The 13,745-nt window shown below is 56.9% G+C and overlaps 1 protein-coding gene across 2 annotated transcripts; it reads right to left on the bottom strand.

Moving 5' to 3' along the window:
• Nucleotides 1-665: 665 nt before the first annotated feature.
• On the bottom strand, nt 666-6,148 carry CCK (cholecystokinin). 2 transcript variants are annotated; one of them, XM_036030473.1, is made up of 3 exons: nt 6,016-6,148; nt 4,741-4,956; nt 666-1,070 (listed from the first exon to the last, which is right to left on the bottom strand). In XM_036030473.1, the coding sequence occupies exons 1-3, from the start codon at nt 6,137-6,139 to the stop codon at nt 943-945; spliced, it is 468 nt and encodes a 155-aa protein (XP_035886366.1). In that variant the 5' UTR covers nt 6,140-6,148; the 3' UTR covers nt 666-942. The 2 variants fall into 2 exon arrangements, with proteins under 2 accessions (XP_035886366.1, XP_028374728.1); XM_028518927.2 differs by having other exon boundaries at nt 666-1,067; nt 6,016-6,118.
• Between the last annotated feature and the right edge of the window lie 7,597 nt (nt 6,149-13,745).

Below are 13,745 nucleotides of genomic sequence, written 5' to 3'. Positions count from 1 at the left end.
AGCTGTTGGGTGATTTTGTTTTTGTTTTTCAAATGATAAATTCCAGTGGATCAATGAAAAGGAGTCTATAGAGCAACCTTGATGGGCAGGGCCAAGGGTGCAAACAGCTGGAACAGGGGAGGGAGGACTGGCCTGGGGCGGAGGTCCTGAAAGCTGGAGGGAAAGCTGCCCTTCAGGAAGGGCAGCTGGGGGGGGGGAGTGAGCAAGGTGAGGGGTAGGGGCGAGGAGGGAGGGAAGGGGGGTCTCTGCTTTCCCCAGGTTCCTCTCAAGCACAGCCTAAGGCAGGACTCACGCAGCTGACCCGCAGAAGCCAGACGTGACCCCTAAGAAAGGGCCGAGGAAGAGCCAGGGTAAATGTCCTGGTTCCCGGTCCCTGTGTCAGCAAGTGGCCTAGAGGCCAGAGCAGAACATCCTGCATTCCGTGGCGGTGCTGAGCTCGGGGAGGGAGCAGGTCTTCAGGCTCCCGCCCGCCCCTGCCCAGCACGCCCCGTCAGGTCCCCTTAAAGCCACGGCAGGTTCCCACGCGTGCTCATGTGGCTCCATCTCAAGCCACTCGAGCTGCCACTCTGGGCTTCACCGGGACACAGGGGTGCCCGCTCCAGTCCGGGCAGCCTGTCTCTTTTGCACCGGCGCCCTCTGCCCTTGGGAGACACGGGGAACACGGGTGCGGGATGAAATCACTTTAATAGCACAGCAACACTTTGGGACCAGGGATCACGGGGGAGGGGAATGTGTGTCTTCCATTCGTACGATTCTGCTGAGGTGCGTGGCTGCGCCAGACAACCTCCAGACTTTTCACATTGAGAACCTTAATAAATAGACGCTGAAAATGCCCGACTTCAGAGACAACAGTTGTGAGTGTGATTGTGTTGTTTTTCTGCCCCCTGGGAGTCAGGAGGGCGCTTCCTGGGGCCCTGATGCGGGGCCGGGGCGCTAGGAGGGCTACTCATACTCCTCGACGCTGCGCCGGCCGAAGTCCATCCAGCCCATGTAGTCCCGGTCACCTGTGTTGTATCTGGGGTCCCGGCTCTGCGAGCTCTTGATCAGGGACATTCGGCCAGAAGGAGCTGCCGGGGGCAGAGAGGAGAGAAACGGAACGGTTACAACTAGAACATCACCAGATCGACTTGTGAAGGACAGCGATGACATCAGCCCGGCGATGTGCACGGTGCATTTCTTAAAGGTTGTCACGGGGCTATCAAGAGAACGAGGGCAAGGGCCGGACCAGAATCTACGGGAAGTGAAGAGCCCCCGTCTGTGTAACCGCACAGAGGGCAGGATTGGCTCGTTGTCGCTGTGGTTCCGACTCTGGAAGGAGGAGGTGGGATCACGGACCCCAGCTTTTCCCAGCTGGGACCTGCCTAGGTTTTCCCCCACTAGGGGGTGTTTCCCCTCCTGTAGCGGACCCTCGGACCCTCGGCAGAGACCAACCAAGGACCTCCCAGTACTTACCCATTCCTATCATTCACCTCTCACCACCCCTGAGCACACCTGACTCTTGTTAACGTAACGTGATGACAATGTTTTGATGTTGGGATGGTTTATTTTAAAAAAAAAAAAAGGAATCAAGTCCTAAGGCTAGGTAAGAACTGTTTCAAAATTATTCATTTGAAAGCTACCTTCTTTTTAGAAAGTGACAGTAAGAAAAAGGCACGCTATCAGATTCAAACCCCAGCACGTCAGGAACATCCAGGGGAGGGGGGGCAGACAGGTAATAAAGGGGTAATTTAATTCAGCCATCTCCACCAAAATGCAATAACCGGGGCTGAAATGGGCCCTTTGAGACGGGAGCTAAGTTCTTAGGAACAGGATGACTCTCGTTGTGTCTCCATGTATAATCACATTGAGTGAGCGGGGACACGAAGCAGCGGCTTCCTCGGAAGCATGTGACACACTCCTAGCCCGGAGACCGCAGACAGCAGCCTCCTGGGTAGAACATCAGGATAAAGCTGCTCTTGTGCAAACTAAGGGGCAAGAAAAGTCCCCCAGGGGCCTCGATGGGCACAGCTTCGAGAGCAGAGGGACAAAGGATCACTCGGTGGTCCCCACTGTTCCTGATGCTGGCATGAGGCTGCCCTTGCCAGCTCCCGGCCACAGGCTGCTCAGAGGCAGACTCGGGCTTATTTATTGATAAACGACACAGCAGAGGCAGGCACTCTGAGGTCATCAGAGAAAGCTAGCTGCACGAAAAACCAGCAACAATGATCCACAGCCATGTCCCCAGCCTCTCTTCCCAGCCCCGGGCCACAACCCATCCCCACCTGGTCACCCCAGCACACTCCAGGCCCGTGCAGACGCCTCCAGCCCGTGCAGAGGAAAAGCAGCCCCCGCTGTTTAACTGCCCAGCAGCCCCTTTCAGGTGACCTGTTGGTCACAGTATTCAACAAAACTTGCAGACCCCGCTGGTCGCACACAGCCCCATGGAACTCCACAGGACCCACCCTCCGGCCGGAGGACGAGGAGGCCCACGCTAGGGGCGTGGCCCGCAGCCGGAAGTTCCAGCGAACCGGAAGACTGCGCCAGCTGCGCTGCACGCCCGCAGCCTCGGTCGCCGGTGGGGGCGCTGTGCTCGGCCAGGGAAGCTGCATTTGTTACACACTCAGTGTCCCCAGTCCCAGACGTGCGACCTCGTGTAGGTCACGCACTCTTCTAGGAGCCCAGCTTCCACACTGACCAAATGAAGACGATAGGACTTACCGTGCAGGTGAGGATGGAGAGAGGCGGGGTGATAGATGTAGCATAGGGGGCTCTGCTGGGTGCGGGCAGGTGCACCCTAGTCACCCCGCCCCCCAAGGGGAATGCTTCTCCTCAAGTCATTGGAAGCTCTGCAAACAATTTCTGATGCCAAACCCTTGAGCACTGCCCAGAGAGCGTCTCATCTCATTTAGAATCTTTAAGCATAATATCTACTACAGGTGAGTTAAAAAAAAAAAAAAAATCTGCCCTGGCTGGTGTAGCTCAGTGGATTGAACTCGGGCTGCGAACCAAAATGTCACAGGTTCGATTCCCAGTCAGGGTACATGTCTGGGTTGCAGGCCATGACCCCCAGCAACTGCACATTGATGTTTCTCTCTCTCTTTGTCCCTTCCCTCTCTAAGAATAAATAAATAAAATCTTTTTTAAAAATCTGATACGATCTCAAACTATGTCAAACTGCATAGCACTTCTGTGGGTAAACACGTATGCTTGGTTCCTATTTGTCAACTAGAAGGGTAAGATTCCGGCTGAGATGTGTGGTCTAAAGCCTCTGTTAGTGTCAGCTCTAGGGAACTAGTTCGGTGGCTAACTTCCTTCCCAGGACTGGTCCCTGTAGATCTTTCCCACAGGCGGGGAGGAGGTTCCAGACTGTGGCTCAGGGAAAAGCCAGGCATATTTCAGACTGGCCTAGCTGAAGTTCAACCCACGTCCAAGGACAGATACTGAAATAACTTTCAGCAGACCATCACCAGGACTCTCAAAAGGTTTTAGACTTTGTCTTCTGATTGGTAATTTCCATCTCTTTCCACCTAATGAGCAGGGAAGGAAAACAGGAGACGGTAGCGGGGACAATTTTCCAAAGAGGAACGAATGTGTAATCAGTCTTCTGTGCTTTCCTTCTGAAACTGCCTGCTCGGAAAGGTCCCCATCTCACCTTCACGGGAAACCACACAAGACCCCGGAGGGGCAAGCCCTGCCTTCCCTTCTCATCTAACCAAGCCAGGAGCCACGGTTCCGATCCGGGCTCTGGGCACACGGGTGGGTTAAGGGAGCCTTGTGGAAAGTAGCCCACCTTCCGCCCCTCCCAGCAGTGTCGGCTTTGGTTTTATTGCCCAGCCACGTGGGTCCAGTGTGGCACACTGCCCCCACAATGGCGTGTCCACCAGCAGTGTTGCTGTGGACATAATCAATGGGAAAAAAAAACCCCTGCTCCAGTCCCAGTCTCCATTCCTTAGGACCCTGGAGATGGATGAGCCTCCTTCCTAACACACTGAGTGTGAAACTGTAGCCTCCTCCCCTCGCTACAGAGGAGACGGACGGACCCAGGAAAGGGGCAGAGCTGTCTGTAAGCCTCTCAGCTAGTGAGCTGCTGGACCACCTTCTTCCTAGACAAAGACTTCGGTCCTGCTGCAGTGGGGAACGTCTCTCCAAGAGCAAACTCGCAAACACGGCTCTTGTTGGGTAATCACTGCCAAGAGCTCAAAACTGTTACTGATTCTTTCCTCCTGTTACAGACTTCTGTGAAAACTGACACAATGTCACTTCTTTTTAAACTGTTGTCTCCCTGCGCAAGCAAGCGTTCTCAGCACTGATCACTTCCTGCTGGAGGGTTCCCAAGTATCAGCGGCAGCGCGGCTCCCGGTTCCCTTGGGTTTACAGAAGAGAATGTTTAGTGCGTCCCTGAGCCCCTCCTGAGTCAGTCATTTGTTCAGGGATTATCTTTTAGCGTCTCCATAATACGGTGTCACACTTGAACAGCAACACAGTGCCAACAATTAGTTTGAAGAGAGCTTTTGAAAAGAGCTTCCCTTACTAATCAGCCCTCCACACTCAATCTCAGTTGGCTACAAAGGACGTCCAGGAAACTGCATAGCCCGATGCAGTACAACTCGAGAAAAAAAAAAAGGAAAAATCTTTCCGTTTAAAGTGCCACCCGTGTTTCCTCCCGAGGGTTTACCCACCTCCATCGGCCAGACGCTGGAGGGTCAGGACTGGGAGCCCCGCGCAGGGGCTGAAGGGGGGATGGGGACGTGCCATCGGTACCTTTCCGGGACGGCTGGATGTATCTGGCCAGCAGCGCGCCCAGGTGCGCTCGGGGCTCGCCGTCAAGCCTCTGCACTGCCCTCAGCTGCCTCCGGGTCGCCTCCTCGTCCCGCTGTGCCCCGGGGCCCTCCGAGTCCGGCGGGGCCACGGGCTGCGCCAGGGCGCCCGCCGCCAGGGCCGCCATCAGCACGCACAGGCACACGCCGCTGTTCATGGCTGCGGGGAGCAAAGGGGAGCAGCTGTGAATGCGAAGGTGAGGCAGCGGTACCTCCTCGCGGCGAGTCGGGGCACCCCCGGGGTATGGAGAAGGAGGCTCAGTCCAAACCCGCGGGACTCCAGACCCTCCAGGCGGGTGTCAGCACCAGGGCTGGCCGGAGCGCAGACCTGAACCCGGTGGCCACAGGAAGCGCATCCATCCGGGACGCCCCTGGCTTGTATTTTGGATGAACTACACCCGGGTGTGCCTGGGGGCGTGGCCAGAGACCCCGTCCTCTGCCCCGTTTAGCAGCAGGAACGTGTTCTACTTTGCTTTAGTTTGTTGGAGTGTTCGGAGAGCATCTCTCTTTCTCCTCACTGCCAAAGAAAGAGATTGAAGGCGGTGTGGAAATTTCCTAAAGGGAAGGCGAGGTGGAAGAAATGAGACCCTCGAAGAAGGCTAGCACCTTCCCAGAGAGCGAAGAAGCTTTGGGTAAGGAAATAAATGGTGGGGGAAAGAAGCACTCTTTAAAATGTGGGAGCCATAAGTAAAAGCCGTATTTATATAGTTTCTTCAGGATGTGCCTGGGAAATGGCAATAAACCACCACACAAAACACAGGCAGGGTTTGGGGGGAAAAATCAGAAATAATGGGCTCAGTTCTCCGTGGTTGGCAAAGCTGCACTGCGTGTTAGAACCGCGGGCAAAATAAAACACCCACCCCCAAAGAACTGCGCTGCAATATTTAGAAGACGAACTTGAACTTAAAACCTCTCGGTAGTTTCTTTGGAAAGCCTGTGAAGTACACTGCCCCTCTGTGTAACATCTAGCGAGTAAATCCCGGCGCGCAAGCCAAGCCCAGCAAATAGACACACCAGCGCGGCTCATCTGAGAGCAAAGCTGCTCCAACACCCCACTCCCCACGCCGGCTCTCCCCGCGGTTTCTGACCGCGAGAGATCGTTTTCGAGTTCTCGCAAAGACACAGAAAACTAGAAAAATCAAATGGAAGGGGCACAGCGTTCTTCAAGGACGCTGGACCCGCAGATTCCCCGCGGGAGCGCGGAGAGCGGGGGACCTACCTTCGGAGTAGGACGCCGCTGGCTTCGCAGTTGGACCGGAGCGGCGGGGAGCCGAGCCAAGTTCAGGGCGGCGAGCTGGAGGCTGCGTCTTAAATAGCCCCGCCCGGCGCTGCGGGCCAGTCATCTGCTCGCCCAGCGCTGACGCAGACCGGCCGCAGCACGTGCTCAGAGGGCGGCTGCTGGGGCGACAACCGATTGAAGTGGCATCTCTTGGAAGGGAGGGGGCGGTGGCCCAGTGAGACCCGGTTAACCCCTCCCCCCGGTGTCCGGTGTCCGGCCCCCTCCCTGTCCGAGAAGCTCCCTCCCGCACTCTGTCCTGCTCTCCGCCCTGCCCCCCGCTCCGGCCCAGCGCCCAGATCTCCAGGGTGGGAAACCTAGGATCGGGGAGCCCCTCTGGGGTAGGAACCGCCGGCATTTAGTCCGCTTTGGGGACTCGAGGAGCTGGAGAGGAAACTGGGGGGGGGGGGGGCTGGGCAGGGCTCGGTGTCCGCGAGGTGTCGCTCAGAGGAGGGCGTGCCGGCCCCTTCTGAGCGCCCCAGGCGGCCGCTGGTCTCCGGACCCGGGAGTGGTCTCCCGGGCAGCGAGGAGGGAATTTCACTTTCTTCCCGGCCCCAGGAAGAGCGCTCGAAGGTCTCCAGGATTCCCAGAGCAGCTCTTCCCGGGGCAGTGAGAGCTCGTGGCCACGGCTGGGCCTCTGTTCACGCAGCTGTGACACGAGGGTGACACCTTCGGGTTTTGCTCAGAGTTTGGGGAAAAGCTCTTGCTTTTCTTGCGGGAGCAGTTGCTTCCTGCCCGCGGCGCCTGAGGCTTCTCGCCGCCGGGTGGCGCCAGCGAGTGTCCCCAAGCGCCCCCTTCCCGGTTCCCCACGACAGCGGCATCCGCGCCTCCCACCCTCCCCGAGTACCCAAGCACTCACACCCCCCTCGGTCCCGCCAGAACTCGGGCGGCTCAGTTTGGAGATAAGACCTCACCCCTCGTCACTTGCCCTCCCGGAGCCGGCAGGACAGACCCCGAGTCACCGGCGCGCCTTTCCCTGCGCTCGCACCTCTGGCTCTGAAGCGGGGCGACCCGAGCCAGCGAACTCGGGGGTGGGGGTGGGGGGTTGCACCCGCCCCCGCTCTTAAGTCTGCTGGCTGGGCTCGCGTTCGGCGTCCCTGCATGCACGGGCTCTGCCAACCCCGTCTCACCCATGGCAACGCCCCAGTCTGGGGCCTGAGGGTCCCTGCCCATCCCGTGTTCCATCCCGGGACCTTCGACTTCCTCCCCTCTTTTCCCTCAAAAAAGATCTGGAGTGCTTCTTTCAAAATTGGAATGTGTACTCAGCCGTGGGGTACCGGGATGGGGGGACTGTGAGGACGCCTGCCTTGGGGGTTCTGGTGGGGGTGCCTGGGGGGGCTTGGCGAGGAGACACCTCTGTTTATTCCCCACCCCCACCCCCCTTTTAAACCCGAGAGGCTGCCGCATGCCTGCAGCCCAGAGGCACCATAGTTTGCTTCTGATTAAATGCCTTCCAGTGATTTTCCCACGAGGCTGCTAAGGTTTGTATCGTCAGCTGGGGAAATTCGTTTTATTTATGACGGCGGCCAAGACATGTCTGCAAACATAAACGTGTCACAGAGCAGAAGCCCCAGCTTCCCATTCAGTCGGTGGGACGTGTCCCCATCCCCCCCCCACCCCGCCCCCAACCAGCGCTTCCAGCAAGTTCCCCGGGACCAGAACACACACTCCGAGAGCCACATTCCCTCCCTCCGCTTAAGGAGCACTGACTGAGCACTCCCTCTGGGCGGGGCCCTGGGGCCACTGCAGGAAGAGGGCCGACAGGGGGTGAGGCAGCAGAGTACACAGACATGGGGGGGGGGTTGGATATATCTGGGGGGAGATGATCCCACAGGAATGTCCTGTTGCGGGGAGCGAGGGAATGAGGTTTGAGTTTTACAAAGAGGTTTTACAAGGGGGGGCACAGGCAGGGGAGACAGGAAGTCAGGACCTGGTGAAGGGGGCCTGGGAGGAACAGGAGGAATGGAGATAGAGTCGTATTTAGGATAATAAACCATTATGAAACCTGTTCATTATGACAGAACATACAAACCATTGGGAACATAATGTGTTCACCAGAAACAATTCAGAAATGAAACAGAAGGAGAGAAGAGAACGATTCCATCAGCCAGGGAGAGCCACTGTTAGCCTGCTGGTGCTCGTGCTGGAGAAACAGGTGGAGACAGTGAGACTCGGGGCCTGAGGCTGACCCCGAGGTTCCAGGCTGGGAGGCCAGGGTAGCTGGTGGAGGACCACCCAAGGCAGGGAACTCAGGAGGGAAAGCAGGTTTGGGCTATGGGGTGGGGTTAGGGGATGGGTCCAATGGTGGGGCTGAGTTTACTGTACACGGATGGTCCAGGAGGAGGCCGGGAACTTGAGCCCTGAGATGGAACTTCAGACGGGGAGGCACTGGAGGGGTGGAGCAGAGTCTTCGGTGGGTGGGTGGTGTCTGGGAGTCATAGGGGGTCCAGGGGGGCAGGTAGAATGGGTGGGCTCCTCTAGGAGGACCCTGAGGCGTGACGGCAAGAAGGTGTGAGTGGCGGGAAGGCAGCTGGTACAGACCCAGACAAGGAGGGGCCGAGGGGCCAGAGCGGGAGTGCTGCAGGGAGAAGCCAAGAGTGACAACAATCGGTTATCGAAGCTGGAAGAGGGCTCATCGGTGGGCCGGCCTTTTCCAGTTCCAGTGAAGTGGTAGCCCCATCCCTTCCAGGACTGGGAACCGTGAGCCGGGTCGTGTTATATAGGAGACCCTCTGGGACAATAAGCATGAAGAGGGGTCTGAAGTCCTTGGCCATAGGAACGAGTTCTTCTGCTTAATGGATCGGCGGGTACTCATCACTCCGACCGCTGCTCTAAAGCAAGTGGGGCCGGCACTCACGGTTGTCCTGTGATGCACACGCCTACCTGCATTAAGAAAAGTTCATTCATTCTCTAAGAAACATTTGGTGCCTCCCGAGGCGGGTGCTTCTGGTGCCCTTCCCCCGATCAGCCGCACCTCCCGCCTCTGGCTCCAGCGGTGTCTGGGCCGGCACCCATACAGCGGTTCCCCCCTCCAGCCCCCTCAGGGGCTGCTCCTTGCACCGCCTTGCTTCAAAGCTCGGTCCCAACAGAAGCTCAGCCTGGAAGCACAGGGTCTTCACACCCAACAGGACAACCCTTCACCAGTGGGGGATGGGAACCCCAGTTTCCCGCCCTCTTACATGACCATTCCAGAAGCTTCTCAGCAGTCAGGAGCCTGCAGCAGTGACCTTGACATCATCCCTCCAGTTGGCTTTTCCGCCGTTCCCTGTCTTTCTCTTCTCCTTTCTTTTCTTCTGCTGTCCGAGACCGGCTCCCACATAAACCACCGGACCCTCAGGCCTGGTCTGATTGCAGGCTAATCCTGGTGCTGACCCCTGCTGTCGGCAGGCACCGGGGAACGGAACAGGGAGCAGGACAGACAAAGGCGCCGTGCTCACAGAACATCCATGCCAGCGGGGAGTCAGGTCCTACATGAGCCTAACACGGGGCACTCGTGGCAGGTCATGGAGGGGCACCGTGCTGGGTGAAGGAAGGGTGGGGAGCGGGGCTGGGGCAGGGAATTTGCAGGACCACAGGCCTGAGGTCCCCGGGAGGCACTTTGAAATGTAGACCTCACTATGTACACTAAGGAACAGCGGGTTTGCTCTTCGGTCCCAAGGAAGACGAGGGACGTTGTAGTGGGCTTTCACCTCGTCTGGGGGTTGTTTTCGTACCTCACCACGTGGCAGACGGCAGGGCTTACCCTAAGCCATCCTCTGGCCCCAGGAAAGTGCCCTCTCTGTCCCCACTCCACCCACCTGCACCTCCTCACCACTGAGTGAGCTTGCCCACTGGGGCTTGTGACACCAAGGTCCTTGCCTTCATGCAAGGGACTGAAAGCATGGGGACCATATCCAGATGCGACACTTGAGAGAGAGAGAGAGTATTGATGAGAGGAAACCTATGACTGTTTACTGATTCTGGAATCTAGAAATTTCCATCTGATTGTGGGTGAAAAGGTTTTAAGGGAGGGTCCATTAGAGTTGGGGAGGCATCCCCAAAGAGCAGTGAGGATTTCAACATAGGATTTTTTAATTTTTTTAGTTTTGGAAGGCTCTCAAAGACATATATACATTCTGCATTTGTAAAAAAAAAAAAAAAAAAAAAAAAAACACTTAGCAGAATTCCCAGGGACACACTAAGTGCCCCTGAACTTAAAGTTATTACGAGCGATCCCCATTTAAAGGCGGTCAGGAGACTGTTTGCTGGCATTAGAAATGTATCCGTTTGAAGACTTCTACTTTGACTCTAGAGTGTTTCCTCTTGAACATGTATTAGAAGTGCCGTTCTCTGTCCTGGAACTTTTCCAAGGCTCGCATCGCCGACGCCGTCTGCCGTCGCATGGAGCGGCCTGCCCGAAAAGCAGGGAGTCCGTGTGGTCGTCGTGAGGAGCGTCTCCCCTGCCAGAGGTTCCTGCAGAAAAGCCAGGCTGAGCCGAGCGCAGGGGTGCAGGGGGTGTGGCTAGGGGTGATCTCGTGAAGCAGGAATGAAGGAGCAGGAATGAGAGAGAAGACAGCCAAGGCCACGCCAGTGAGTTGATTCCTTCTGTGGACTCCATCCCAACAGGGACTCTGCAAGGCACCCCTTGGAGCATGGCCCAACACCAGACCCCCGCCCTGGAGCCAGGAGGAGAGCCTGGTGGGCAATTACCCACCAACTCCCATGGGTGGTGGCAAGCGGCGGCGGCTGCAGGGGTGTTAGCTCTCCCTGCACTTCCCAATATGCCTCCCTGTTGCCCCTGGGCCAGAGGAAGCCCCCACCAGGATCAGGGGACCGGTACAGTCAGGCCCTGATGGGACCGCACTTCCTGGCTTACAAATCGGTGACTGTCTTCTTGCCATGTCCTCACGGGGGATGGGGGGGGAGAGAGAGAAAACAAGCTCCATGCCTTTCTTCTCGCAAGAGCACTAACTCCCCCACGAGAACCCTGCTCTCCTGCTCTTACCGAAACTTAGTTACCTGCCAAAGATCACACCTCCTAGGGGGACTGGGGCTCCAACCTATGAATTTCGAGAGGACACAAACATTGAGTCCATAACAGACTGAACGTGCCTGTAGTTGGAAAAACATTGTACTCTTTCCCTGGCCTTTCTATAGGGACTCTCAAATCTGGGGAGCACTGGAAGACTCTGTGATGTAAGGGCCGCAAACCCCAATGCCACCAGGGGGAGTGAAGCAGGCCGGCATAACAAAGGCAATGGCAACATCCTAATGACGAATGTCTGGTGGCACGGTAGCTGACCCTCCTGGGGAGCACTCGGGGCCAGAGTGGAATACACCGACCAGAGTTACCTCCCCTGCGGGGCTGAGGGAGCAAAGGTGCCACTGCACCAACACCAGCCCGTCTCTGGTTGAGGGCAGTCCCGGAAAGACGTTATGAATTCCCTAGCTCTTCTGGCTTGCTGCGAATACTGTGTAGCCGCTCCGTGTTAGAGCTGCCATGTTTTACCTCAGTTTGCTCCAACAGGGCTTGGTCCCTAGCCGTTGCTGCTCGATAAATATGTGTTGACTATATGAACATGCCTGCCAAATACGGCAAATGACAGACACCATGATTTATCCATTCAAAGCACGGATCCTGCCGGACACACATTAAGTGATCGATACTAGTTCTATAAACAACCATAATAATAACGATAAGCCACTCTTAGTTTAAGTTGACTAGATGGGCAAGGATTCGAGTGATGAAGGAAAAGCAATTTGCTGGCCTTCGTCCGGGTCACTGGCTCCCAAAGAGCCACGGGACTGGTTTTTGGCCCTATTTCTTTCAGCCGGGGGTGCAAGGGCCAGCAGAGATGAGAGGTGGCTTCAGGAGGAGGTGGCAGGAGTGAGGGGAGGTTGCTCCCAGCCCATTGACTCCACGCAGACTTTGCTTTTCAAACTAACGCTGAAAAGCACACAGGAGGACGGTTGCCAGGGAAACGGGGCAGCTGGTGTCTTCAGCCTGCCCTTTGGTGCACTCTCCTCCTGGAAGTTTTAGGAGAAGTCTCTCCGGCTGGACTTGGGGAAAGGGAGTGAACAGAGAGAGTGAACTTCTTCAAGGGGCACTCTGGGGTCTTTGTGGTTTTGCTGATCCCTCAGACGCCAGGCTCCTTGCAGCGGGGGACAGGGTGTGTCCCCGCCCCCTGCCAGCCTCCAGCACAGACATGCCCCACTTACCAGCCCCCTAGCACTTGAGGGCGGCCGTTCCCTTTTCTGTGAGTTAAGGCCTAGGGACACAGCTGTTCCCAGACAACCTTATCAGGAAGACTCTTAGTCTTACACATTAAAGTGGCTTGAACTGGTATTAACTGCACATAATTCAACATTTAAAAATCAATAAGCATGTCCTTGAGTGAGGATAAAAAAATGTACACAGGTGTCTTCTAGGAGTTACGAATGGTATTTCAGGCCGGTAAAGGCACCTTGTGAAATAGCTGTTGTGCAAAGCAGGTGCTGAGCCAGATGGCGCTGGGGATTCAGGCCTTCAGCACGTGGATGTTTGAGGCCTAACCCTTCCCTGCCTGTCTCTCACTACCCTGGCTCCAGCCCGGGAAGCAGGAGGGCAGACCCGGGGAGCAGGCATTGAAGGCAGGGCCTCCAGCACATGCAGGGGAGTGCGAGCCTGTGCGGAGGGAAGGGAGTCAGCACGTGGGAAAGGAACGAAAGGCGCGCTGCAGAAGGAGCCGGGAATACCCACGTCCTCCCCACCACACCCTCCTATCTGCATTAGCTTGTCCTGGACAGGCCTGAGACCTGGGCGGGGACGGGGAGGTCCCCGAGGGGCACAGAGCCCGCGGAGCTTCTCCGGGGTTTCAGAAGCAGGAAGTTTGCAGCTCCTTTGCACCGGGATCGTGCTGAGCGGTGTCCAAAGGGCACGCTGGCGGGAAGGTAGCCAAAAGAAGAAGAGAGAATTATTTCATGCTACAAAGCCGTGGTGTTTGGACAGCGGGAACTTGACTGTGAAAGCAGGAGTTCTATTTAGACATTCACGACGTCCATTCCCTCAGGAATAGCACAGACTGAAGCACAGAGTGAAGTGCTAAACCCCGGCAGCCTGGAAATGAGGGATCGGGCATATCTTTTCCTGGTGCCCAGGACGATGAGCGAAGGCAGGCCTTTGCTACCAGCTGCCGAGACTTCCCCGGAGATGGCCGGCAGCTGAGCGGGGCGCTGCGGGCGGGCCCGGGGGCGCCGGGGACGTGCAGAGAGTGCAAACACGCCCCCATCTGCCAGACTGTGTTTCTTACGTAAGCTTCTGGAGCGCGGGGTGGGGAGGAAAAAGAGAGTCAGTCTTGAAGCAAGAACGGTGCTTATATGTGGGTCCCTCTCTTGGTTTGGGTTCCCCCGAAAAACCAACCTTGAGATGAAAACCTGAATGCAGGTGGCGTTTGGGGGCGGGCATCCCAGAGAGCGGAACTGAGCAGGCAGGAAATGGGGAAGACACAGGCAGTGTGTGTGTGGGGGGGGTCAATGGCGGTCACTGCTCGGGGGCCCCTCGGGCTCCGTCTTGCTGGGGCCTCTCGGGGACGCTGGAGAGGGAACACCTCCGATTGCCCCACGGGGCTATTTATCCTTGACTCCTAGGTGCTCTTCTTTGAGGGTCCCTGTGGCAGGTGCAGACCTAATGCAGGCAGAGAAGGGGGTGCAGGGAC

The sequence above is a fragment of the Phyllostomus discolor genome, chromosome 7 (genome assembly GCF_004126475.2).
Source record: "Phyllostomus discolor isolate MPI-MPIP mPhyDis1 chromosome 7, mPhyDis1.pri.v3, whole genome shotgun sequence".
Taxonomy (NCBI): domain Eukaryota; kingdom Metazoa; phylum Chordata; class Mammalia; order Chiroptera; family Phyllostomidae; genus Phyllostomus; species Phyllostomus discolor.
Note: the sequence above shows the minus strand (reverse complement) of the source record. Positions and strands in the feature narration are given on the sequence as shown.